The 27092-nt window shown below is 49.9% G+C and overlaps 1 protein-coding gene across 2 annotated transcripts in view; it reads left to right on the plus strand.

The window, feature by feature from the left end:
• Prkag2 (protein kinase AMP-activated non-catalytic subunit gamma 2) overlaps nt 1-27092 on the plus strand; it is a 249890-nt gene that overhangs the window by 44916 nt on the left and 177882 nt on the right. For both annotated transcript variants that reach the window (XM_040737111.1, XM_040737112.1), the window contains exon 2: nt 22910-22981. In XM_040737111.1, the coding sequence (XP_040593045.1) occupies nt 22910-22981 (72 nt within the window). The remainder of the gene's footprint in view (nt 1-22909; nt 22982-27092) is intronic.

Here is a 27092-nt window from a genome sequence, read left to right on the forward strand (position 1 = left end):
TTGCACAGAGCCCGGGCTCCATTCTGGAACCCACATCTGGTGGCTCCCAACCACCTGGATCCAGGGCATCCAACACCCTCTGGCCTCTGCAGACATCTGCACATGTGTGCATGTGCTATACGTAAGTGCACGTACACACACACTAAACAATTGTTTTAAAAACCAAAAGGTAGAGAATAGGGTGATGATTGAAGCTGCGCACGGTAGCACATACGCTGTGATCCCAGCACTGAGGAGACAGCCAGTCTATGTATATAGACGTACAGGCCAGTCTGTGCCACATAGAGAGACTTGAAAGCTAGCCAGCAAACAAACATATAATCGAGTCATTAGTCCCAAGGCTGTTGTCTTGTGACACCCCTCCCCCCCACACACAATTTTTGGCATGGGACTGGAGACCTTGCATTCTGTCACGTAGCTGGGGACCATGTACAAATTATCTCATTTTCTTGAGTCATTTTTCCCCTAGAAATGCGTGTCTGTTTCAGGGTTGGTACGGAGTCTACAATCAGTTAACCGAGAGCCAGTTCCCAGCACACAGTAGGCATTGAAGAAACAATGGCTGTGCTGTCTAAGGGAGTGTTCGGCCTCCTTGGAGCCTCACAGAGTCCTGCAAACACCTTCTAAAGCAGGGCTGTGAGGGGACTGTTTTCTACTGGAGCTCTGGGTCTCACGGCTAAGCTGCCCAGCAGAACGCCGAGGCTGGGGAGCTCTGGGGTCCTGTGGTTTTCCAGCCGTTCCAGCCTCATGTGTCACTCACCATCCTTGCTGACAGCCAGGTCTCATTCCCCTGCTCTGTCCAGCAATGCTGAGAGCATGGGGTGTGCTCTCTTTGGTCCTGAGGTGTCACATTGCAGTTCTGCCGCCATGGCCTTCCCCTGCAGGTCACGGTAGTGTTGCGATCTTTCTAGTGTCACTGGGTTCCCTTCTCTACCTCCTTTCGTATTTCTCCAAGCTGTAGCTCAGGGACACAGGGAAAAATCTGGAGGAAGTCAAGGCAAGACTCAGATTTTGTTTTGATTGCACTTTGCCAGCGAGGTGTGTGGTGGCATTTGTTGTCCGTCTGCTTTTAAGGGAGGCAGCCATCTGCCAGGAATCCTGGCTTCAGCTGGTTAGTGGCCAGTGAGTGAGGGCGTGCTGAGCTGATTCCAGTGAATAGGGTAAAGTAGATGGGAACAGGGCCTTTCACAGTCTGAAGTGCTTTTTACCAAACACCGCTAGGGATTCCAGCAGGCCAGGTGGAGGGCAGGGCCCCAAGGACTCTTACTCCCTTAGCCCAGCTATCCTGTCCATTTCTTCCTCTTCTTTGGGAGTGAACCTAAGGCTTCATGAGTGCTAGGCAAGTTCTGTAGCACTGAGCTAGAGCCTAGCCTTTTTTTTTTTTTTTTTTGTACAGGATCTCGTTCAGGAGAGCATGGGCCTATTGCTTTTACAGCAGGCAAATGGCTGACCTTATGCCGACAGTCTCTGTGATTTGCAGGCTGTGTTGGTCAAGTCACAAATCATGCTTTGTAGACTGTGCATGAAATTGGGATGCACACCTGTCAGGTTGTGGTATTCTCAGGTTTCCTGGGTACATCCCAGAGTGGGATGACTTGTGTTCAGTAAAAGATACCAAGGAAACTGGACAACATGTTTTTGCATAGAATAAGGACTGGAACAGTGTCTCTGGCTGACCAGGACCTCACAAGCAGTGTGGGGCTCTGTTCTTCTTTCAGGCAGGGAAACTCTGCCCTGCTTCACTTTGAGGTGGGAGCTCTGGTACTTTCTACAAAGCACAGCCATAGACCATTCCTCCTGCTATTACCAAAGCAGAGAAAGTACAAAGACATGCTTAGAAATATTTTCCCCAGGAAACAGCAGATGGTGATCTCTGATTATGCAAAAGGCAAATGAACCGTCATCCTTCCTTACTATTCCCAGAGCTTCTGGTACCCAAAGCCATTGCCACCCAGCTTGGCAGATGGACTCCTATGCTTACAAGCTAGGGAAAGACCAGTGGCCACAGCAGGCAGCCTGCACAGATGCTCTCCAAACACACCAAGGTGTGGGAATGAGGCCTGTTGGATTTTCACCACACAGAACAAGGGACTTCTCCATGACCCTGTCGCTGACTGTGCCATTGATAGGTGACACATATGGGAAGGGGCTGCTCTTAGCCAGAGTCATTCATTTGGAGCAGAGTCCTCGAGGGCTGGTGGGATTTGACCTTTAATGTCAGGCCTCAGCTCCAAAGACCTGGCCAGGCCTGGCTCAGAGCTGACTTCAGGCATCTGTCCCCACCCACTCTCTCTGAGTCATCCTACACTTATCTGCTCAGATCCATAGCCCCAGTCAGTCTCCAAGCATGCCATGCAGGGGGAGATATGGGAGGGAGATCAGCCTGGAGGGGAGGAGAGCACTGGGGAGAGCTTGACCTACCCAGGCCCTCCATTCTACTCAGACTCCTTCATGCTCACCCAGAACCAGTGGCGGGCTCACCAGCTGCTGTTTAGAAGGTGTCCCAAGCCTCCTGAAACCAGGGGACGGAGTCACACTGCCATAGGGACACTGTGTTTACAAGGGTCACCTCTGAAGAGAGGCTTGTGTAGAGGTGTCTGAAGCCTCTGTTTTCTTTGTTACCACTTTTCTTCCTTTCCAAAGCCCTCCTTGGTTTATGAGAACTGTTCTTTCTTCCTCTGCCTTAAGCCATCAGCTCCTTCCCATTCTTCACTTGTGAACCAGAGCTCAAGTGTATGTCCCAGCACAATCTGTCTCCTGGGTCACCCCCTTCCCATAAAACAGATGTCCTGGGTCCCCGGTATGTCGAGTGGACCTTACAGGCCCTCGAACAAGCATAATGCACCCTAAGTTCTAGCTTCTCTTCTCTCCCACTCACATCCCCAGCCCTCCCTGCCCAGGCTGTGACTAGTCACTGAGTTCAGCAGCTTCACAAAAATCACATTCTCCCATTTTGCTGGTGAGAGATAATCATGTCAGTGAAACGAAAACAAAACTAGGAGGTGCATTTTTTCAGTAATCCCAAATGCTTCAATATTGTGCTTCACCCAGAGTCCTGGAACTGCCAGCCATGCCTTAGCCCAGCGCTGTCACAGAAGTGCAGTCCCATACCATCATACACATTTGACAGTTAGATACACCTGAGTACCTCACTCCAGTTTGGGGAGGTTCAGGCATTTCAGGGTCTTGGTAATGGTCACTTGGACAGTCTGGAATGTCAACTCCTAAGATCAGTTACATAAACACAAGATACCCAGCCAAGGCCCACAGTTCTCAGGCTTTTAAGTAGCCACTGTCTTCTGGGAGCTTGGAAGCCATGTATGTCCTACTTGTCTAGAGGGAGTTAGGCCAGGTTACCAGGAGGCGGTGCTAGGGGAGCCTTCAGGCCACCGTATGCCCAGGCCTTTCCACCCCAACCATCAAGCTTCCAAACTAAGTGGTTGTCTTAGTCCCTTTCCCTGTTTCTGTGATTAAACACCCCAACAATAGCAACTTAAGGGAGATGGTGTTTGTTTCAGCCCATAGTCCAAGAGCACAGTCCATTTTATCAGAGAAGTCAAGGCAGCACCATCTTGAGGGAGCTGCTCACATCACATCCACCAACAAGAAGCAGAGAGTGACAGATGCCTGCTGCTGCTCAGCAACTTCCCAACTTATGCAATCCAGGATCCAACCAGGGAATGGTAGGTCCCTACCTTAGCACAATTGAGATAATCTCCCACAGACACAGCCAGAGAGAGGCCCAGCTCCCAGGTGATTCTTTGACACTGACAGTTAGCACTAACTGACAGTGACCTTACCCAGGTGCCACCCTTCTTTGGTGATCTCTACCCCGTGCAAATTCATCTCTTCTCACCCCTCACTTGTAGGGTCATCTTCTGAGAATGGATAATCCAGTAGCTACCAATTCAGGGAAGGGTTTGACTTAATGAGTTCTGAGTTATCTTGAAATACTGACTTGACCTAAATAAGGGATCTGGCTACCGGCAGTGTCAGCACTTATATGAGCTTGTGACACCTCACACTTTCCCACACTCAGTTACTGGGGGAACTCAGATTTTGATACCTAACAAATGACTCTTCTTAGACAACACAGCCAGGCTTTGGGATGTGAGATGCTGGCCACGTCCTTCACTGTGGAGGGGAGGAAGGTTCAAGTCCCTGTGTCATCAAGGTATGGCAGGTTCATGGCACCAACTGAACTGGAGGCTCCTGTGAGATGATGGAGCATAGTCACCACCCAAAGCCCAGCTGCATCCTCAAGAGTCTACCCACATGGCGTGGGAAAGTTGGCTCAGCTTCCTGGGCTTCAGAGCATAGGCATTTCCCACATTCAGCAGATGGCGTGCTTTGCTTCCCACCACATGGGTATTTGGTGGTTGGCTGGTGTCAGTTGTAAGTCAGCTTGACTTGGATGTTATTCACATGCACTGCAGCCCATCAGTTGTGAGCACAGTTAGCTGGCTTGTGGTAAATGTACATAAGTGTGTAGCCAGCACATTGTGGCATAGATACTCCCATCACCTCCAAAAGGTCTCAGTGTCCTATTATAGTCAGTCCCTTCCCTGTCACCATCGTGAGACTGTTTAGCTTGGGTCCCATGTATTATTTTTGCTTTCCCCACATCTCCCTGGATTCCAGACCCTCACTGGATGTGCCAAAGAGTACGCATGTCTGTAGTTACAATATGCTTTTTAAAGATGGCATCTCATATGGCCCAGGATGGCCTTGAGCTCCTTCCTGGTCCTCCTGTGTCCACCTCCTGAGTGCTGGGTCACAGGTGTGTGTCACCATACAGGCTTGCACTGTACTTTCACTGTGGTTTGTTCACTGTGTGTCCCTGACTGGCCTGGAGCTGATTACAGGGACCAGATTGAACCTGTGAGCAATCCTCCTGCCTCTGCCTCTGGAGTGTTGAGAGTATAGGCTTGACCAACACAGCTGGCCATTGAAATGCATTTTTAGATTTCCTTAGGGCTTCTGTTCCCTCCCTCCCATCGCCTCAGTTTTGAAAGTCTACATAGGAAACATATGCTAACTAACAATTTCGTGTGGTCATTCCTGGTGCCGGCCTTCCTGTTCAGCCTTAGACAGTCGGTGTGCCCCGAGTTGCTAAGAGTCCAGCTGAGTGCAGAGACTAGCTGCTCATGGCCAACTAAGCAATCACAGGGAAACACTTCGTTTTGCCCCTTCAAAGAGAAGATTGCCGTAGTCACCAGCAATCTTCCTTGTCCTCTCCCAGGCTAGACCAGAGAGCACCAGCCACACCATCTCCTGCCTGCCTTCATCTCTCCTCCGTCCCCACCCTCCCTATTTCCTTCCTTCACTCCCTGAGTCCTCCATCCCCCTTCCCCTGGCCTCTCTACCCTCCTACTGCTCTTTCCTCATGTCCCCTCACCCTGCCTGCCCACACTGCTTCTTACTGTGCGTTTGCGAGTGGTGGGTTGAATTCTCCTCTTTCCTCTAATCAATGCTCTGAGAAAGAAGAGTCTGTCTCTTACCCGCTGGGCGCCGTAATAATAGCTTCTTGCCCTTAAAATCAGCCAAGTCTTTTAAAGTAATGACTGGCATTTTTCAAATGGTTCCCACACAGCACAGTAATATGTGTTTATAGCCTTACATGTGTGAATGCATTTTCTGGTAGGAAATGCCTATGATTCTAGATTTTTAAACTAGGAAACAGAAACTGGAGTAATTTTGACAGGGTACTTGGCATTCGGGTCATGTGTTGCCCCCAACCTCTCTACCCTCACACACAGAGCTTGGAACCGCCCCTCAGGGCTCTCGGGCAGCCTGGGACTCACTTGCATTTTCTGTCAGACATGACCAAGGTGGGGACATTTTAAAGGTTCCTTCCTTCTCACATCTGAGGCCCCACTGACTGTGCAGCTCCCTCTCTGCACAGCCCTCCCCGTGTTGCTGGCAGGAGCTTCCCCATGATGCAGTCGCTTGGGGGTCCAACCAGTTACACAGCGGCTGGGTTCTCCCAGCACAAGTATGGAGATCCCGATCCACGTCTACTGGAAGCTGCAGGACACCGTGTCTCCTGAGCGTGGACATCAGTGATTTCTCATTTCTTCTTCCATCTTCATGTACGTGCACATGATATATAGTGTGTGTGTGACACACATGTGTGTGTACAGGAGAGGCACATGTACACGTGGAGGCCCAAGGCTTTTGTCAGGAATCATCCTCCATCACTCTTCTACCGTGTTTATTGAGGCAGGATAAGGTCCTAGGATACAAAGCTCTCCTGTTACACAGGATTTTGGAGTTGTACAGGGCAAAGGGACATGAGCATGTGGTCCCTTTTTGTGTCTGTGGTTATAACAAATGCCCAAGGCTGGGCCATTTATAGAGAATGGAGGTTTATTTCACTCGTGGTCTTGAAGGCATGGTGTCAGCATCTGGGGATGGTCTCTGTGCTTCATCACAAATAGGTGGAGTTTGTCCCATGATGAGACAGAACCAGCATGGGGGCTCAGGTCTCTCTTCCTCTTCTTAAAAAGCCCCATCCTCTGCATTTCATATAGTCCTAATCACCTCCCAAAGATCCCACCTTTAAGTAGCCTTAACAAGAATTTGGGGATCATATTTGCAGTATGTGAACTTGTTGGGGGTGTTGTATGACACTGTTTTCAGAGGGACATGAACAAATATTGGTTCACCCTGACAGAGAACTGACAACAGTAAGGACACTCCCAAAGTCCAACTTTGTCAATTAGGAGCTGCTTGGAGCTCCTTGCAGGAGCAGGAGTGACTCAAAGACAGCTGTGTCACCAAAGCCCACCCCAGCCCAGGGGAGCACCATGAAAACTCGAGTCCTGGAGCTCTCTACTGGGCTTGCAGGCAACTCTCTCCTCAGTGGTCCAAGGTCATGTATGTTTCAGGGGCTTCTTGAGGCCTTTGAATGGCTTTCTTCCTGACTCTACAGGGGACAACCCATCCAGAGTCCCCTGGCCTTAGGGCCACCATGTGTGGTACCTCATAGAGTCCTCTGTGAGGCTTCAGTTGGAATTAAAGATGCCAGGCCCCCTGCTGGGGGGCAGACCAGCTGAGGAAGATACACTCGGGGATTTCTTCTTAGTCCCAAGAGCCTGGGTCCTACACATGAGGAAGGGGTGGCCTCCTTCCAGAATAATCTGAACTCGGTTCCAGTAGATGAACTGGGATTCGAGAAGAGTGGGCCTTTTTTCTTCCTTGGAAAAGCAAAGCCATAAACAAATCCCTGTTATTTTGTACCTGACTCCCTGCTGGAACCCCCGCTGGAGCACAGCTGATCTGGTCTGGTGACTTTGGCTGCACACCCCTGCATGTTCCTCCCTCTCCTCTTTATATAACAAGCCCCTCCAGCATGGATGGGTTTGTTGGCAGAAGAAACAAAAACCAAAAACCTAGTGATGTCCTTGTTTAGATTCATTAGCAACCACGCATCTCCTACCAGGAACCCGGCATTATGTATTCCGCTGCCCCAGTTAGTCCCCACCATTAGCCCAACTGCATAGTGAGACATCAGAGTTGCATTCCCTCCATATGTGCTAGGGCTTGTCACACACCACCTGGTGTTGACCTCAACCTTGAGTGTGAAGGCGGGAGCCTGAGAATGGAGGGCCTGCCTCTCATGCCCTTCCCTGCATGGACAGTCAGCAGGTTCCCAGGGCCGTGGTTATCCTATGTATCCAAGGCTGTCTTATAAAGATCCCAAGACCTGCCGACTTCCGGAGAAGGCACCCGCTCTGTTCCTCTGCCTTCTGCACAGCACCAGGCTGTGGACTGGCCTCTAGGCTCCCGTCTCCAGGTAAAGCATGACCGCAGATGCCTCTGAAGTGCTGCAGGCAGGCTCCTGGCCAAGTCATGGTCTCCCTGTTTTCTCCTGCCGTAATGCTCAATGGTGATTGAGTGACAGAGGACTTGAAGCCATCTTTAGATGTTTGCTGTCTTATTGTGTTATTTAAAAAATATTTTAATTTTAAGGATTGGGGTGAGGCTTTAGCTTTATAGAATACTACATCAGAAAGTATAAAGAGTCCCCTATATTCTCTCCCATTTCTGCTATTTCTGTTATCTTAGGGTTTGTTACCAGTGCTGCAGCCTTCTAAGTGCATCACCATCTAAAGCCTAAGGTTTCTAGAAGGGCTCACTCTCAGGTCTGTGTGTTCTGTGTGTTCTGATGAGCATATAATGTCACCTGCCCACTCATGTGGCATATGGAACAGTCCCACTGTCACAGAACCCAATGGGACCCACGGATCCCTTCTTCACTGTGCCCAGCCCTGGTTGTTGTCATGTCCCCTTGGCATCTGTCCCTCTGTCCCCAGGACTGTTTGTGTCAGGGTGTAACTGCTGAAGTTCCGGGGCCTATCCTAAGTGTGAGTTACATTCATGGTGCTGCAGGGAGGCGGGGGCCTGGGACAGGTGGGCCTACACACCCTTCTAGGGAGCAAACAAAAGTCCCCAAAGGTCTATAAATGGTGATGAAGAACTTAGGACACAGGTGGGAAATGAGTTTCTTCTACCTGACATGGTGGTGGCCAGGGCAGAGGTGTTCTAAACAACTGGCACTGAGTAGGTAAATAATGATACTAATCCCCAAATGATTTTCTTGAGAGCTGACATTAAGTCATTTGGAGTGTCATTGCCCTTCCCATGGAAGATTCCATTGCAACATGGAGCTCTTTTCTTGCCCTGTCCGTGGACACCGGGCTCTGCAGGAGAGTGACACAGTCTCTGAGGTTCCTTTCTGTGACATTTAGTAGCATAGACCACTGAGCACATGCCAGCATGGATGGCCCTCAGCATCCTGCTGGAAATTAACCTGCAGCCACCATTGCCATGCCTCTGCCAGTCCTGGAAATAGCAAGACCTGGACACTGCTTTGCCACGTGGCTCTGGGCAACTTGCTGGACCCTCTTTGAATGCCTGGTCCTGTAACTCAGGAACCGAGACGGTTAAGACCGTTCCCAGCTGTAGCATCCCCCACTTGCCCGATCCTCTGGATTAAGCATTAGAACATGGCATGCGTATGGGGTGGGGGAACATCTAGCCCAAGTCAGGTTGGCGCAGAGGTGGCAGACATCACTTAGGCAGTCCATTATTGGGAAGTCATCTAGGGACACTGTGATTGGACAGAAGTAAGTGGCTTCTGGTGCACAATGTGTGACTTTTCCTGAGGAGATGTGAATGGATTCACCCCCACCCTGCAAGGCAACCCTCAGGTAGGGGTAGAGTAACACCTCCCCAAGGACAGTCTAGTGAGTCGATGAGTTTAATGGAGCTACTTGAAGGAGTGGGTGTCCCCAAGGCAGCAGCGTCACTGATAAAACCACCCAGCGTAGGCACTGGTTCATGAAGCAACATCCCTGGGGCTCCAGACTTGAGTCTTTCTCCACTTGAGAGTTGTTGCCCTTTTATTCAAACCTTGGGGAAGGACTGTGTAAATCTTCCTTAAATTAAGTTTTATTTTTTAGTTTATTGTGTGTGGGGTGTTCATGTGCATGTCATGTGTGTCAGTCTCTTCCCAGCAATGGAACAGTGACTAAGACAACAGATCAGGTCAGGGGAGGGACCAGAGGCGGTGCCTGGGAGGTGAGGAGCAAGGAAACTACCCCTGCCTGGAGTGGGCAGAGCATGTAAGTCTGTAGTCCTTTTTTGTGTACATTTTGTTCTGGGTAAAGAGAGGCGTGAGGGGAGGAAAACCAACATCTGCTATTCTGAACTTCTCCGGATACCTCAGAGACGTATCTGTTCATCTCTCCTCCTTGAAACCAAGTACACTGTTCCCAGATTTTTCTAAGGCAGAGTCATTCAGACTTTCTTGTCCATAACACTGTGAGAAATAGTGTTTGGTGCTCTGTGTTTATATGAATAATCAGGATGCAAGTTATACGTAACAAACATGTATGTGCTCTGTGTGTGTGCATGCGCACACATGTGTATGGTATATGTATGTGTTCATACAGGTATGCATGTACAGATACACATGTATATGTATGCTCTGCTGTGGAGGTCAAAAGTTGATGTCGGTGTCAGCTCTAATAACACTCCACCTAATTTTTTGAGACAGGGTCTCTCGTTGAACCCAGAGCTCAGTGACTTGGATGGAATGAATGCCTTGAACTCCATGCATCTGCTTTTCTCTACTTCCCCAGTACTGGAGTTAGAGGTGTGCTACCATGCTCAGCTTTTACATGTGTTCTGGGACTCTGAACTTGGGTTCTTAAACTTGAACAACAAACACTTTACTAACTGAGCCATCTCTCCAGCCAGAAATGTTGTTCCAATTCAGTGTTTGGTGATGGCACTGTCTGCTAAGTCAGTTTCATGATCCACTGACAGGTTGGGTTTGTCAGTCTGGAAAAAAAAAACAGTCAGATGCTCTAGACAAGCCTCCCATCCCCACCCAAGATGAGAGGTGGGGAGAGGGAGAGAGAATGCAAATAAAGGAAGGCACTTAGAGATCGGATGAACGAAGGCACATCTCCTCTGTCTCATGGATCGAGTCCCCCACTCTTTTGTTCTTAGTTTCCTCTCTCCTTGGAACTCTGGTGCTTTTGAATGTGTCATGTTCCTGGCCTAGAGCAGGAGGGAGAAACAAGAAGGGTGGGAAGTATCCTTAGACTTAAGGAGTGTTTGCTGAGAATCTCCTGGCTCAGTACACTGGACACGTGTGTTCTAAAAGGTAGAATTGGAAGCACATTGGACTTCAACTCTGGGCGGTGTTGCAGAGCCCCGGATCATCCAGGGGTGGGGAGGAGAGGTGAGAGGGATCCCTATGCATTTCTTCAGAAGTGTCCTCTTCTGCACAGGACCCTCCCAAGTACAGACATGTGTGCCTCAGAGCCACATGTGGCCTTTTTGAAAATATCCCCCTGCTCAGTTCTATTCAGGTTCCCTTTCCAGAATGAACTGACTTTAACTTGTTGGGAGCATGAGGCAGGACAGGTAGAGAAGACGGTCAACGGAGAGCCCTGATCTGTCTGGGGCCCCTCTGGGATTGTGCACCAAAGGATGGGCCTGGCAGCATTTTGTGTCCCCCCTCATAGGAATTTACCTTTAAAGTGAGGGAGAGCTTCCAAACTGGACCACGTAATGACAGCTTCTGGCATAGCGCTTATGGTGCCCACAGAGGTTTAACTCTGAGGTGGGCACAGCCTTGGCTGGCAGTTGGCTTTTGCAAGTGAGTAAGCACTCTCAAGAGTCCCAGCGCTGTCCTTTTAAAAACTGATCTTAGTAAAACCACAGGGTGTCAGAGCTGAAAAGAGCCCTGCAGTTAAGGACCATCTTGTCTACAATTGCTGCAGAAGACCTGAGCGAGCCAAGACACCCATTAGAGCACAGTTCCTTGTCATGGGGTCTTGAGCTGTTGTCTCTCGTCCCCACCCCACACCCACTTGAGCTCATTAGCGTGGTCAGAGTGCCCATTTGTCGAAGGGAACGACAGTCCTTCCAGGTGCCCCCCGTGTCTGGAAGTACGGAAGAGCCAGAGACCCTGAGGTGAAGAGGAAGTAGTAGCCCTTGTTGCCTACTGACTGGACCCGGAAGGGTTACTCAGTTACACCCCATGCACTGAGATGCAGGATGAGACTGACATGGCCCCAGCTAGGAGGAAAGAAAGACCATCCTGTTTTACAGGCTGGGCACATAGGGGAAGCTGGGCATTTCCTTTACACACGGTACGTTTCTTCCACAGTAATTTACTAACTGTTTCCAGAATGTGTGAATACTCCCGGGACAGGTCCCTCTCACATCTGCCTTTGTCCCCTCACACACCCATTTCCTTTGCAGAGTACATTGGTTCTCAGGAAAGGATGACTCTGCAGATACAGGACCACCTGTCAGCTGAGGATGATGTCACTGCAGCGAGCCCAAAAACCTTCAAATGTTTCATACTGTTTTCCTAGGTCTCTGCTAGGTTCTCCATCCCAGGCATAGGAGGATGCCGCAGAGGCAAGGCCTCCAAAAGAAGATGGATGGAAGGAAATACATGGAAAGGAGATAGATCTGTATCAATAGATTTAAAAAATATATTTATATACATATTAGGGAGATATCTAATCATAAAGTAATGTATTGATTATGTACAATATGTAAGTTTTTACTTATAAGGTTCTATGTGAGGCTATTGGAGTAGGACAATCCACAGAGAAGATTGACCATGTAGATGTTGTGATCTTGAAGCAAAGCTTTTCCTTCTTCTGGAAGCCTCTGTTTGGACTCCAGGCCTGCAGCTTATTGGAAGTGGTCCACCCAAAGCTTAGAGAGCCATTGCTTTCCTTGTAGCCCACTGACTGCCGATGTTAGCCACATCGGCAGGGCATGCTCCAAATACCGCCTTGATTTGCCCAGAGAGTCAGTGGACTTGGGGCTTGCCGGGTCAGCGTATCAAATTAGCTGTCACCAGCTTTATGCTCAATGGTGCCCCCTTCTTCCCTTTCTCGGGCAAGAGTCTGCAGTGGCTCCTGTGGAGAGGAGAGTTGTTCTGGATTGATGCGGGGGCCCATAACAAGGCAGTGCCATCTGCGGGGAGTGGTGACGTCTGTGCATCCTGGACTCCTGCCTCCGCCTCTGTGGAGAGTGTCTCAGAGCCCTGTGATTTGCACCCCGTCAATCCCTGTGTGCACCCCATCCCTATTCTCACTTTTTCCAAGAGGGTCTCAGCACGGCTGGAAGAAGACAAGACACAAGGCTGACTGGAGTCACCGGTCTCCTGTAATGGCAGACTCTGGACTCAGCCCTGCCTGGGAACAGTTTTCTGTAAGAGGCTGCTGTGGGGGCTGAGTGAGGTGATGCTAAGGTGGCCTGGGCACATAGAAGGCATGTGGGTGGGCATCCCGCAGCATGACTAGTCCAGAGCAGGAAGGAGAAGACGCGTGTTCCACTAGACAGTGTCCTCAGGGTAATGTAGGGAAACCAGTAGCTCCTTCTGAGCTTCCATGTAGCTCTGGCCAAGGGCAGGAAACACTAGGAGTCTGCAAACTCTGCAGGGCCTTAAGATGGCTGAGCAGGTCATTAATCCTGCTTCTGCTTGGAGAAGGGAGAATCGGCTCTCCCATCCCAGGGAGGCAGCAGCCCCTGGGCTCAGGTGAAGACAAGAGAGTGTTCTGGATTCCTCTACCCGCTTGACCTCTCCGCAGCCATGGCCATCAGTCCAGGCTGTGTTCCTGGTCGCTGGGAGTATAAAGGATGTGCAGGGCTTTTGTGACAGCCTATGTGACTTCCACAGCTAACACCTTGTGGTGTGGAGGGTTTGAAGGCTGAAAACAGGCTCTGAGAAGTAAAATGATGTCCTGCATTGTGAAATGTCAACGGGGGATGAGGGAAAGTTTCTGAGTGAAGGGTTCTGGGGTGCAGCGGGATGGGAGAGCTCAGAAATGTGGCTTAAGGACTTTGCAGCTGCTGCGTTTTAGAGCAGTGATGTCTAATCTTGACTATCTACTTAAGATCTAGTAGACAAACCTCTGGGCATGTCTGTGAAGCAGTTTCTAGATTGAATTAACTAAGGTAGGAAGATTCCTATAACTGTGGGCACCGCTATTCCGTGGGCTGGGGCCCTGGACTGAATGAAAAGGAGCAAGCAAGCTGACAAGAGTCCCCTGCTCTCTGACCCTGGAGATGTGACCCGCTGCCTCGAGGTCCTAACCCTATCTATGGCTTTGCCACCAGGACGGGCTGTGACCTCAAATTATGATTCAGAGCATACCCAATGCCAAGAACAGTAACTAATACAAGAAAGGGAGTGAAATATAGTGCCAGATATGGTGGCACCTAACTGTCCTCCCAGCACTCAGGAGGTGAGGCAGGAGGATCAGTCTAGGCTGTATACCAAGAGTCTTTGTCAAACAAACAAACAAGAGGAGTTTATTGTTTGGTTCTGCTAGCCTACTAGAAAAACCACTGTCGGCATAGGCTGGGAAGGAATTGGAGATACCAGGGCAAGGACTGTCCTTAAAGCCAGGAGTCAGTCAGGACTAGGTGAAGAAGGAGGGTAAAAATTGTGTGTATGTGGGTGGGTGGGGGTTGGGAGTATGGGTTTGACATCAGGAAATCTCTTGAACTGCAGGATTCTAATTCATCAACCTGGAAATTCTCTGAAGGTTGGGTTTAGGCTTTCCTTCATTCGACCACCATCCCTCTGTCACCCAATTCTGGTGACTCCACATTTGTTCCTTGTTCTTCTGAGAGCAGTTATATAACAGGAGAGTTTCTCAAAAGACTCCAGTTGCCCTTGGCTCTGGCCTTCACCCACTACCCATCAGTACCTAGAACTGCCCATTTGGTGGTTTTCAGGGGTTGTGTAAGACTACAGCCACCTCCCATCTGAAGAGCTTGCCAGGGCCAATGATGGCAGTCTCAAACAATAGTGACATCTTAGATTCAGGTGCAGTTAGAGGCTCCGGAGCCAATTGCCAGGCCCACGACTCAGGAGGGAAAGATGTCTAGGAAGAGGAAGTCCAGATAGAAACCCCAGGAGGTCACATTAAGGGTCACAGCAAGTGTCCTGTGCTGGCTTTGCACTGATGTCCAGGTCCTTAGGATCAAGGGCCTTAGGTGTCAATCAAGGAAATGAGGGTTTGGATTGAAGATGATGATCAAGCGGCCCAGAGAGGTGGGAAACCGGCAGTGTGACTGTCCTCTACGTCCTCTGTGGAGCACCCTTGGAGGAGCTCCTTCACCCGGTGCTGGTGAGGGGCTATCTAGAACGTGGAGGTGCAGAAGCGCTTCTCTGGCACTCTGGGGTAGGAAATGTTCTGTGACTCAGGCTTCCTCTGTGCTGACTCTCACAGCACACCCTTTAGCTCCTGAACCCCCTCGTCCAGCTGAAAACAGACCCTGCAAGCTGAAATTATCTTCTTCAACCCTCTCATTTGACAGATGGAAAGGAAAGCTGCAGTGCCAACATGCCCCAGATCTCCCTCCCACCCCCCAGAGTAAACAGGGAGTGGAGCTTCACCTTGCTGTCCCTGTGCCTGGGAGGGATCCTCGGCTCAAGGCCCAGGGTAGCTCCAGGGGATGCTCTGGGTCCTTAGGTCTGCTCAGCAGGGTGGAGAAAGAAAGTCATCCCAGATGTATTCCTAACCCCTTAGGATGCAAAACGGAATTTTCTGCCATGACTCTGACATCTAAGACCCTGTGTCCTTCAGAGGCAGGGGACCCTGGCAGCTGTTCTGTTGGTTCTGTATGTGTGGTTTTGTCAGCCCTCTTTCTGGGGTGTCCCAGCTGGAACAACAGTGGAGTTCTGTAAAGACAGAGGATTCAGGCACACAGGCCAGATTGTGTCCCTGCTTTACAGCCAGGGCTAAGTCAGGAGAAAAAACACACCCAGTCTTTATGTGAATCAGGGAGTCATAAGCATTCGTTCCCGAGTCTGTTTATCTTACTGGAGATACTGAGATAAGAGATGAGGAGGAGGCTGGGAAGGGTACGCAGGTGAACTATACCAAACAGTGCTGAAGTGTGAAGTGAGTGCTTCAGTTGGGGATGGGTTGTTTGTATCTTTCTGTACTTTCCAGCAGCATCTGCTACTTTTAGATACAAAGAGAGTTTGTAGCCCTCTTTGGGGGTGAATCACTGAGAGGTACAGATCCTCCTGGTCTTTCTTCTCCTGAGGGTAAGGTGTCAGGTATGCTGGCTTTGAGAAGAGCTCTGTGTCTTCAAAGCCTTTAACCATTAATTGTTGATCTCTGATTCTGGAATGCTCACCCAAAGAGGGGACAGGTCTATTGTAAAGGTCTCTGAGCTATGAGCAGGTGCAGCTGTGCTGTAGGACTTTGTGCTGATGTCTTTTAATCTAGTATTGGGCAACTGTCTTGGACCTCTCTCGCTTTCAACATCATCTATAGACGGGATAATACCACTAGCCTTCCGTACTAACCTATTGGATGAGCTCCAGTCCACTGGGAGACCAGTCTCAAAAAGCAAGTTCCATTGAGAGACCATCTGAGGAATGATATGTGACATTGTCCTCTGACCTCTACAAGCATGTGTGCAGGTAAACACATGCACACACCACACCTCTACAACATGCAGGTCAACAATGGTACTGTCTTTAAAGCCTTACTTTTTGTGGTACACTTGGCTTTGCCTGTATTTCTATAGACAGGTGAGCTGATTTTAAAGCCAGTTTATACTTCAGGGGGTTCCTGGTGTTTCCTAACAAGTGACTTTAGCCATCCAAATCCTGAAAGTTCACTATCTCCAGAGACCCAGATGGGGCCATCAAGTGGTCTTGGTCTGATACATTTCAGGCATCTGGGGCATGCCCTGGTGCCAAGGCTGCCTCTGGCTAGCATTTCCTTTCCCACAGCGCAGTGTTTCTGTGCAACCCAGGAAGATGTCAGCACCATGTGCCTGTGAGCAGATGGTTTGGGAGTCTGTAGCAGACAGACAGCAGCAGCAAGGGAAGTCTGAGGCTCAGGTAAGGTTAGAGCTAACACTGTGTGCATAAAGGAGCCCTATCGGTCTGCAAGGTTGGCAGAACAAAGAAGCCAGGGCCTCATTGCTCTACAAGCTGACAGGCTCATTTCCATAGTTGCAGAGAAAGTTTTTTCCCTACTAAGTCCCCCAAGGTGTATAGGTATCTTGATGAACACTGAGAGATGAGAGCCCAGATTAGAATCCTGGAATGTGGAACATGGAAGTCTTCCAGCAAAGCCAGTCACCAGTGCCAGGGGACTTCCCTGGTGGGTTGCTTGACCAAACCAACCAAGGAGCTATGGCTGGCTTGATCAGACACTTACATGAGCTCATGCTATTGCAAGCAAACCTTGATGAGAGTGTTCTGGTCCCAGCTCTGTGCAGAAGAGCTTGTCTTGAGGTCCCGAGCTTCTTTGCCTCAGTTGCTAAAGCATTCAGCTTCTTTGGGTGGTCATTCAAGTGTTTGTGGGCATTCAAGTGTTTTCATGGGACACAGAAGCACCTGAGCAAGCAAATGTTAGAAGCTGGAGAGGAATGTTGCCCATTAAAAGTAACAGGAAGAGAGTTAGCACCACCCTCCCAGCTCAACTCCCTTACCAGTGCCCTGCAGCTCCGTGGGCCTGCTTGCTGGCTAGCCTTCTGCACACCCTGCATGCCCTCCCTCCACACCGGCTTCTGGGAAAGGGGGTGCGTGGTCAGGACTTAATTCAGACACATTAGAAACCAACTGCCTGTCACAGGGTGACCCAGACAATGACAAGGTGAGTGGCTGTCCTCTTGCCCTTGACAGACTCAGAGTTACGATTTTCGTTCAGAGCTAGGTATCCCATAATAAAGACACATCTGAAGCACTGGAAACACAGATGAGAGAGAGGTTAGCTCTACTTCAGAGTGGGACCACGGCAGAGTGGATACCTGGATGAGGCTTTGCTGGTCCATAGGAGGTGTTCAGTGCACACACCAGCATCTCAGGGTGGGTCGGCAGGAAGGGCGGCAGCAGGCCTGGGCAGTTTATGAAGTGCCAGATCCAGGCCTGTGCCAAGGGCTGGGGAGGTAATGTGGGTACTGCCCCTGAGTAGTTAAATTCCAGTCAGGCCCTGGGAGTGAGTGGGAAGCTGTGGACGACTGACCTTGGATTGAAGAGTTTGCAGTGTCGAGAAACACTCCAAGCAGACTACACACAGCACATTGCTAAAAGAGAGCCCATAAATTCTCATGTTTATAGTCTGTGCTGGCTGCTTTATGTCAGCATGATACAAGCTAGAGTCATGTGAGGGGGGGAACCGCAACTGAGAAATTGCCTTCACAAGATCTGGCTGTAGGCAGCCTGTGGGGCACTTTCTTAATTAGTGATTGATAGGGGAGGCTCCAGCCCATTGTGTGTGGTGTTGCCCCTGAACTGGTGGCCCTGTGTTCCATAAGAGAGCAGGCCGAGCAAGCCATGGGGAGCAAGCCAGTAGGCTGTGCTCCTCCATGGCTTCTGCATCAGCTTCTGCCTCCAGGTTCCTGACCCGCTTGGGTGTCTGTCCTGACTTCTTCAGTGGAAATGAACTGTAAGATGGAATAAACCCTTTCATCCCCAAGTTGCGTGGAAACCCAGAGCAATAGACACCCTCAGACATGACCAAATTACGTTTTTACACTGAATTTAGTGTGTGTGGGTGGAGGGGTATATGTATGCATGCATGCATGCACATGCATACATGCCACGGCACACATGTGGAGTCAGTGAACAGCTTTCAGGAGCCAGGGCTCCTTCTCAGCTTGTGACCCCAGGGACCAAACCAAGGCCATCAGACTTGGCCGCGAGCACCTTCCCCACTGCGCCGTCTCTCTAGCCTGTATTTGACTGTTGATGGGGTGAAAGACTCGCCAGTGGGGCAAGGGCCATAGCCTCACCAAGCAGCACTGGAGAAGCTGAACGCCCACGTGCAAAGGGCAATGCGGCACAGTTACGTGATGCCATGGTAAAGACCGTTCCAAATGGACCAGAGACCTAAATGTGCTTAAGTATAAAGAGTGTCTAGGGAAAGCCTCGAGATTCTAGATTTGACAATGGTTTCTTGAGTACAGCCTTGTGAGCAGAGGGACAAAAGGGAAAATAGATGAGGCAACTAACTCAGATCAGAGCTGTCTCCGCATCTCCAGGCACAGCCAGAAGAGTGAAGGAGCCACACACAGAATGAGATGTCTGCACTCATGTATGAAATAAAAGGCTAGGGTGTAGGATTCATAAAGAATCCCTACGGCCTAACAACATAAGCTGACTGTAAGCCTGGCAAAGGACCTGACAGACCTCTCCCAGAGACTAACAAGACACTCAATAGCAAGCAAAAGGCTGCTGGGCTCCAGAGAAATGCAAGTGAATGTGCGATACCCCTCTCACCCTAGTGGGGATCTACTGTGAGCAAGACAGCAGAAGGTTACAAAGGTTGGTTAGAATGTGGGGACATTGCTGCCAGGACAGAACTCACGATAGAGTGCTTGCCTAACATGCACAAGGGTTCAATCCCCAGTACTGTGAATTAGACAGATGCTTAATAGATAGGTAAATAGGTGGGTACATAAATAGGTCATACATACATACCTGCATACACACACACACATACATGCATACATACGTATATACATACATGGACAAAGGAAATGGTGTACTGTTAATGGGAGAGTACCATGGCACCGCCACTGTAGCAAACAGCATACTGCTGTGCTATAACAGCATAGAATCACCCTGTGCCCGGCAATTCTGCTTCTCTATATTCACCAAGACACAATCAAAAGCAAAGCCATGCAGATATATTCTTAGGCCTGTTCTCTGAGTTTGCAAGGTCATCACAGCAAAGTATAATTCATTTTCTCACAGGTCTGGAGGTCAGAAGTCGGAGGTTAAGGTGTAGGCAGAGTGGATTGCTCTGAGCCCCCCCCCTGGCTCCAGTTGGAGCTTTCTGCCTGGTCATCATGCATGCATACCCCTGTGTGTGCCCTTCTCCTCGTGCACTTTTCCTGTTAGATCAGCACTCATGCTAACGATCTTGATTCAGTGTAATTACACCTTTAAAGAGCCCACTTCCAAACACAGCTCCCTTCTGAATCTTGGGAGTCAGGATTTCAACCTGTGAATTGGGCGTGAGCCCAAGGCTGGGCATCCCTGGGGCCCATCAACTTATAGATGAAATAAGCAAAATGTGGCCTGTCATAACCTGGAAATGATTTGCTTTAAAGAGGAGAGAGATAAAAGAGATCCTGATGCATTATGTACACCCCCCACAGGCTGACACCCGATGACCCTTGAGGACTCTGCTAACTGAAATAAGCCAGCCACAGGCAGACAACAGTCGTTTTCTCTGCTGCAGATCCCAGAGTTGTCAGATTCATAGAGACAGAGCTAGAGAGGATTTTTCTGGGTCAGGGAGGGAGGATGAAGATTTGGCGTTGATGATTACAGAGTTTCTTCCTAAAGAGATGACGTTTCTGGAAACAGATATTGTTGTGATCAGGTTGTACCCTGTGCTCAGTTGTTCCGTACAGTGTAGAAAATGGTTTTCAGGCAGAGCCTCTTCCCTGGGAGACTCCATCTTACAAGCTGCTGTGGAAAATGACTCCGCAACTTGGTGGCATGCAAACAACGCCATCTGTCCAATACCACCCATGGCACAGACTGATAAATGACAGATTCCTAAAAGTAAAAAGATACCACCCGACCAATTTTTCAAAGTAAATGGAGTTCACATTAGCACAGGAGAGTATTAAAATCCTATCAGGAGCCAGGTGTGAGAGAACTCATCCGACCAAACTGAGGGAAGGGTGTAGCCTCCTCACCCAGCCCCCAAGAGGTCTGTCGTATGACCAGGTGATGTGCATGTGTGCATAACTCTTTCTATTGCTGATAAAACACCATGACCAAGGCAACTTAAAGAAGCAAGAGTGTGTTTGATCTCATTGCTCCAGAGGGATGGGGTCTGTTATGGCAGGGAAACATGGCAGCAGGAGAGGGGGAGGGAGGGAGAGAGAGAGAGACACGGACGGACGGACAGAGACAGAGAGAGTGTGAGTGAAAGAGACACAGAGAGAGAGAGAGACAGAGACAGAGAAACAGAGAGACAGCGCGTGAGAGCATAATAGGCAGAGAACTCCCAACTGTCTGAGACCTCAGCTTGGGTTGGTCCCTGCTTTAATGGAGCGTTTATGTGTCTGGGCCTACTTCTGTCTTTGCCTCTGTAGTGCCTATGCCCAGCATCTCATACCTCACCTCTGCAGCCTGACTCAACTCAACTCTGACTACGTGGCTTGGCTGGAATCCACAAACGCTGCTTCTGACTGGGCTCGTATCTGATCCAATGTCTTTCACTGCCTCCCTTCCCACCCTTATCAGCAAGGCCTTGTTGGAACTCCTTGAACTCTGTCAGCCTTCTGAACCCTTCATTGGTATTCTGTTACCTGCATGTATATGTCCACACAGGTATGTTTACTGTGTGATACATAATGTGTGAACTGAGAATTAGCAGTAGCAGTTAAGATTGGAATAAAAGAACCCATGTTTGTCTCAGCTGGCTATGAAGGAAACGGGGATTACTTGACAAATTCCAGCCAAGGAAACTGAAATAGCTAGTGAATCAATTTTTACTCAGTAAATGATGACTTTGTAGAAAAGAGTGTTCATGTCTGTTTTTGACATAGCATACTCATGACAGTTATAATGACAGATGTAAATTGGAGCCAAGTGTACTTAACCGCCTCTGAATTATGTACTTAAAAAGATGGTTACCTTTAAGTAACAGTGCTTGCCTAGCATATATAAAACCTTGGGTCCGTTCCAGCATAACACACACAAACAGGCCCGATGATAATTTTTATTGTATATATTTTTACTCCAATTTTTTTTGGTTTTTCAAGGCAGGGTTTCTCTGTGGCTTTGGAGGCTGTCCTGGAACTAGCTCTTGTAGACCAGGCTGGTCTTGAACTCACAGAGATCTACCTGCCTCTGATTCCCTAGTGCTGGTATTAAAGGCATGCACCATCACTGCCTGGCTTCCAATTATTTTTTAATAAACAAAAAGGAAGTGTTAAGGATGCCAATTTTTGTAGGCTTATGGGTGTCCAGGTGGTCCCATCTGGTGTGCAGGCTTTTCCAAGGTCAGATGCAGGGCACAGGAAGAGCAAGGCTGGAGAAACACTTCTGACTCACACCTGACTCAGCCGAGAGCTGCCAGCCCTCCCTGGTCTCCTTCAGACCCCTGTGGTGGTCAGCGCTAACTGTCAGCTAACCGGATCTTCATCGGGTTAAATGAAGACCCATCTTAACTGTGGACCGACCATTCCCGGGGGTGAGCTGAGCACAAGCTTGTGTTTTATGACTCTCCATCCCTGGTTATGGATGTGTGTGACCCGCTGCTGCAAGCTCCTGCTGCCTCAGCTTCCCTGATGGGCTGTACCCAAACTATGAACGGAAAGAAACCCAATCTCGATGAAGTTGCTTTTGTCTGGGAATTTAATCCCAGCAACGGGAAAAGAAACTGCTATAACCCAACTCCTGTTCACCTCCACCACTTTCATTAAGCTTCATCTGTTGCTCCAGCATCACCCTGCTCAAGTGTGCTCATCTTTCCAGGAGACACGCTTCCTTGGACCTCTTCCAAGAAGCTGCGTGTTTCATGTCAAGTGTAAAGGTCCTGTCCATCAGCCACTGCCCAGATCATCCCGATAGGCCACTTACTCTTTCAGCCTGCCTGCCTGGACTCCTTATGTTTTTATCCCTTTGGTCTGGGCCTTTGTCTTTTTTCTGGCTTGCTGGGGGGGGAGGGGTGGCTATTGTTGGACATCCTGCTTGACATTCTGGAAAGGAATGGAGATAAGGGTGAGCATCCCCTATGCTGTCGGAGTTGTTAGGGCTGGCGACTGAGTGTGGCTTCCTTCACCTAGACTCAGACCTTCTTCATCATGCCAGCCAAGTAGAAAGCAACAGTGAAGTGCAGGAAAGCATTCATTCGGTGTGACCACACTAGAGAGTGAGAGGCCCAGCCACCTCCCTGCCCCTTCCTTCCCATCTTGTGAGTCTTGGCATGAGACTCAAGATTTAAGTAGAGGGCAAGGGGTTTGCATAAGTCCATGTCCTGGTTAAGGTGTGGTCCACCCATCATTAGCCCATCATTGTCTCTTGGCTCCAGTGTGTTTTGCAAGGTGTTCTCACAGCTTCTCAGAATGATGTGAAATTTCTTAACTGGCAATAAGGCTGGCACAAAGCTTTATAGCCCTTTCCTCAGGAAGCTGAGAGTCCTGAAGAAATACCAATTTCTCAGTTCCATTATTTCGTTAGGCTGGTAGCCAAAGGGAGGAATACAGTATCTCTTTAGCATAGTTATTCCTACCAGGGTCTTTGCAACTGTGTCTCCCTGCGGCTGGTTCTTAGGAACTTTTAGAGAGGGCAGTGGTTCCCTCTTAGAGCATGCACAGCTGCCCCAAGGGCCACAACCTTGACTTTGTGCTCTCTTCCTCCCAGGACCTGAGCTCCTTTGCCATGCCACTCCTGGATGGAGATGTGGAGAGTTCGGAAAAGCACTCTTCTCGGAAGGTAAGGTTCCCCTTTCCAAAGATGCTCCCCACCCCACCTGAGCTGCCCCAAGGCAGGCAGAGTCTGAGACATCCTTTCAGGTTTAGTTTGTGGGCTCACACCAGCATATGGGTTGGTGTGGCTGAGCCATCCTGAGACAGCTCACCTCACAGGGCCATGCCTGCTGTGTTGCTGGCTGCGCTGATCGCCGAATCCTCTGGGCTCCACTCCTTCCTCCTGCCCTCGCTGTGGGCTGACTGCCATCACCAGTGTCTCCAGAGTGAGTGGGTGTGAAGGAGGGCTAGCAGTGAGCTGAGCTAGGATAGCAAAGATGAGGCTAAAAGCAGTAAAGTTGAGGATAGCTGTGTTCTTTAGTGTTACCACAGACAGGAGTTTGTCCTACACTGTGCCCATAGGCCTTGGGGGTGAGGTCATCTCTCCTCTGACCTGTCCCTTGACTGCATCCATTTGCCCTTCTCTCTTTAACTCACTGTTCTCCCCTCCCTCACAACTTTTTTCTACCATTAAGAAACCATGACATAAAAGAAAGAAAGGAAGGAAGGAAGGAAGGAAGGAAGGAAGGAAGGAAGGAAGGAAGAAAGAAAGGAACCATGACATAACCAAGGCTATTGGCCATACAGAGCCAGGCCACGCATGAGGAGAAGGTGGTGGTGGCAGGTGGGAGGTTACTTTGGCCATCAAAGGAGGGGGTGAAGGCAGCCTGCCAACTTCCCCTGCAGTCGGGAAGTAGCATCTTATGACCACCGGGAGGGGCTGCAGCATCTCTGAGTGGCTGCTGGGTACTCTCCAGCCTGGGATTAGGGCAGGAGTTCCCATCCTGGAAAAAAAGGACTCTATTCTCTGAGTGTTTGAATCCCATACAATTGAATCAACAAATTGGTTTAGGCCCATGGGGCTCACTTGGCAGTCAGTCCCCCTGCCCCACCCTGCCCTGCCCAAACAACCTTATTAGCAGTTATTGTGGCCCTGCCAGAAAGACTGTCAGAAAATGGCCTGGGGCCTGGGCTGGCAGGCACCTTCCAGCTCAGTGCCTGTAGTATAGCCTGGAGGCCCTCAGGCCTCTGCCCTGCTTGGAAAGCCCAGTGGGAACACAGGCTGAGGCAGAGGGGCTTCGAGGGGGGGCTTTCCTGGTGGACCCACAAGTTCAGAGAGAGGCTGTGGGTAGCACTAACAAGTCAGATGGGAGGGAAAGGTCCTGGAGGTATTCTTGCCTTCATCCAATATTTGCTGGATTAGCCTAGCCCATCCTGTGGGCCTGGTGAGGAGGGACCATGCCCAGGAGGGATGTGTCCTACAGTGACAGTGCAGTGTCAGACGATGTACAGGCTGGGACTGTAGAGCACATGTCTTCTCCTTCATCCACAGTCTCCAGATGGCTGCAGCTTGGAGGCGGGGCCTCTCCTGAGCAGCTTGGTGTGGTGGAAAGGGAGCTCCCGTGGGCATTGCAGCTTGGTGTCCCCACCCCTAGAGAGCAACTCCCCCTAGGCCTGGGGACACCTCAATGCTATTGTCACAGCCCTCAGGAACCTCTAGTGCTGGTGACAGTCAAAGAGGCCTTTCAGGAGATAGTGAGGTCACTGGCATCCAGGAAAATTTCCATGTTGCCCCAGAAAGGTATGCCTCTGCCCCTGTTCAGTTCTTCATAGCGTTGACCTTGCTCAAAATGGAAACACGGGAGAGAACCTCAGTTAGATTCTTACTTAGTCTGACCCTCTCTGCCCACTTCCTTGTACCCCGTCCCTAAGAGGGAGCAGTTCTTTGTTGTCATAACATATCTTTGTGTGGCACTCTGCTCAGCTGACTGTGTGTCTCTAGTGGACTGACTGTGTGTCTCTAGTGGACTGACTGTGTGTCTCTAGTGGACTGACTGTGTGGTTCTAGTGGACTGATTGTGTGTCTCTAGTGGACTGACTGTGTGTCTCTAGTGGACTGACTGTGTGGTTCTTGTATATATCTACCGAGTCAGAACTAGCCAGGAAGCATGAGTTGCATTGCAGTGACTAATCAGCCAAGGGAGTCTGTGGAACGGCGCAGCACACACCCAACAAATGACTGGCTTTCGTCTCCGTGCATTGATCCTGCCATCACTGCCTGGCCGCTCTCTCATTTCTAGCAGTCGGCCTTAGACAGGACAGTCTCTCTTTGAACACGCCTCCCTCCTGACCACGCAGGGCCAGGAATTGTGCTTGCCAAAGTGGTTGAGGGTTACACCGCATCACTCAGGGACAGGTGCAGATGGTGCCTGCAATCCAGCAGGTCTGGAAGGGCAGTCAGCACTGGCCGCTCATGTGAGGAAGGACAGCGTGCATCGTTCCCTCACTCACGGGGAGTGTTCACCGGGCAGGGCCACAGACATCACTTGATTTCCATCCATTTCTGGCTGAAGACTGATCTCAGATCCTCTCTCCTGGAAACAGCACAGCTGCCCCGCTTTTGGCTCTTCAGCCTGAGTAGCTGGATTCATTACTGGACTCCAAGACTAGACCTTAGGTGCCCTGGCTTTGGACTTCCTCTCCCCAGCTGCCTTCCTAGCTCCTTTAACCTTGTTCTGTGCCCTTCCCTTCATCTTCAAGGGCATGGATACCTGCCTTGCTAATCCCTCCTGATCAGTCCTGAAGCCATCCCCCATGCTCTTCCCTCCCTTTCTCACCTGCTGCTGCCTCCTCTTCCGTGTGGTGGAAAGGCCAGCCCAGCTAAGACCAGAGCACTAGCTTCCTGCCTAGTGGTTCCCTGACAAACATGGAGTTTGCCCTGTCTGGGAAACTCTGCCTTAAAGAGCCCAAGCGCCTCCTCACTATTAGCTCTTGTGAAGCCGGGTGCACACCGGGGAGTCTCAGCCATACCCAGAGAATCATACAGTGGTTTTGAGCAGAGTATCATTTTGCTTCAGCTAGCCTAATAGCCTGGGAATGGCCATCCCTGGTGGCTCTGGAGACGCCCATGGTCTGCTGTTTCCTGCAAGCCCCTTCCAGGAAACAGGCAGGGAAGATGGGATCTGCAGGGGCCCAGCATCCTCTGCTCTTTGAACATTTTTAGCGGAAGAAATAGAAGGTCTGTTTTCTGGGGCTCCCTTCTCTGCCAGAAGGCTGAGTTTCTAATTCTTGGGGGTCTATAGTTCTGAATATATAGATTGGATTCTCAGTCAGTGGGGTCTTGGGGACTCCCTTGCCAATCAAAAAAGATTTGAGTCTTTGCTGGCATTTACCTCTCATGAGTAGATTATGTGTTAGCTCTCTGTATCTGAGACTTGGCTCAACTCCTCCTGTGAGTGAGTCCCTGAGTAGATCATGCATTAGCCCTCTGTATCTGAGACCTGGCTGCTTCTCAGATCCCACTCCAGAATGTCTCCTCTCCCTTGCCCATCATCCTGTCCAAAGCCATGTAGACTTCAGGATCTTCTCTGTCTGGGGTCCCTGTGATAGGCGGTTTTGTCTCTCCTGGGCATCCCTTCATCTGCTTCATGCTTCTGGCATTTCACCTCATTCCGTGATCTCCTGGGAGGCCTACTGCTTCCCCATCTGCCTGTGTCTTCTCTCTAGAGCTGAAGGCTGGCATTTGCCTGGGACACCATCTCCTCATTAGGCCAAGGCTATGTGCAAGGCAAGCTACACAACATAGTAGGAGGAGTGCTGTGGGCCAGTCTTTGGGGACTCCAGAGGTGACCTCCTCTCTGGACTCTTTCCCTGGCCTTGCCTCTTTGGTCCCCTGAGCATTTCTGTAATGTTACTAGGTATGTAGTATCAGGGTTAAAGCTGCAGGCCTTGAGGTCGGAACACTCATTAACTTTTATGATGTCTGCTGTGGTGCCAGCTAGAGCCTTCTGCCATCAGATGTAGTGGCATCCAGTGATGAAGAATGATGGACTTCATATATACCTGAAGCCAATGCCTGCCTAGTTCTGGAGCCACCATGGTCTCCACAGTCAGGGAGCAGGTCCTGGAACCCTGGAGCTCTCATAACTAAGGTATGCTTGAAACTCAGCTTTCCTCCTTTTCCAGAATATAAGGCCTTTCTCCTTTAAGCACCCTTTAATGCACGGTGATGCTGCTGGTCAGACATGTATGAAGGACTCCTCGTGTACCAAGAACCATGTTAAACATCTCTCCTGTAG

This window comes from Mesocricetus auratus, unplaced genomic scaffold (genome assembly GCF_017639785.1).
Source record: "Mesocricetus auratus isolate SY011 unplaced genomic scaffold, BCM_Maur_2.0 Super-Scaffold_100676, whole genome shotgun sequence".
Classification (NCBI taxonomy): Eukaryota; Metazoa; Chordata; class Mammalia; order Rodentia; family Cricetidae; genus Mesocricetus; species Mesocricetus auratus.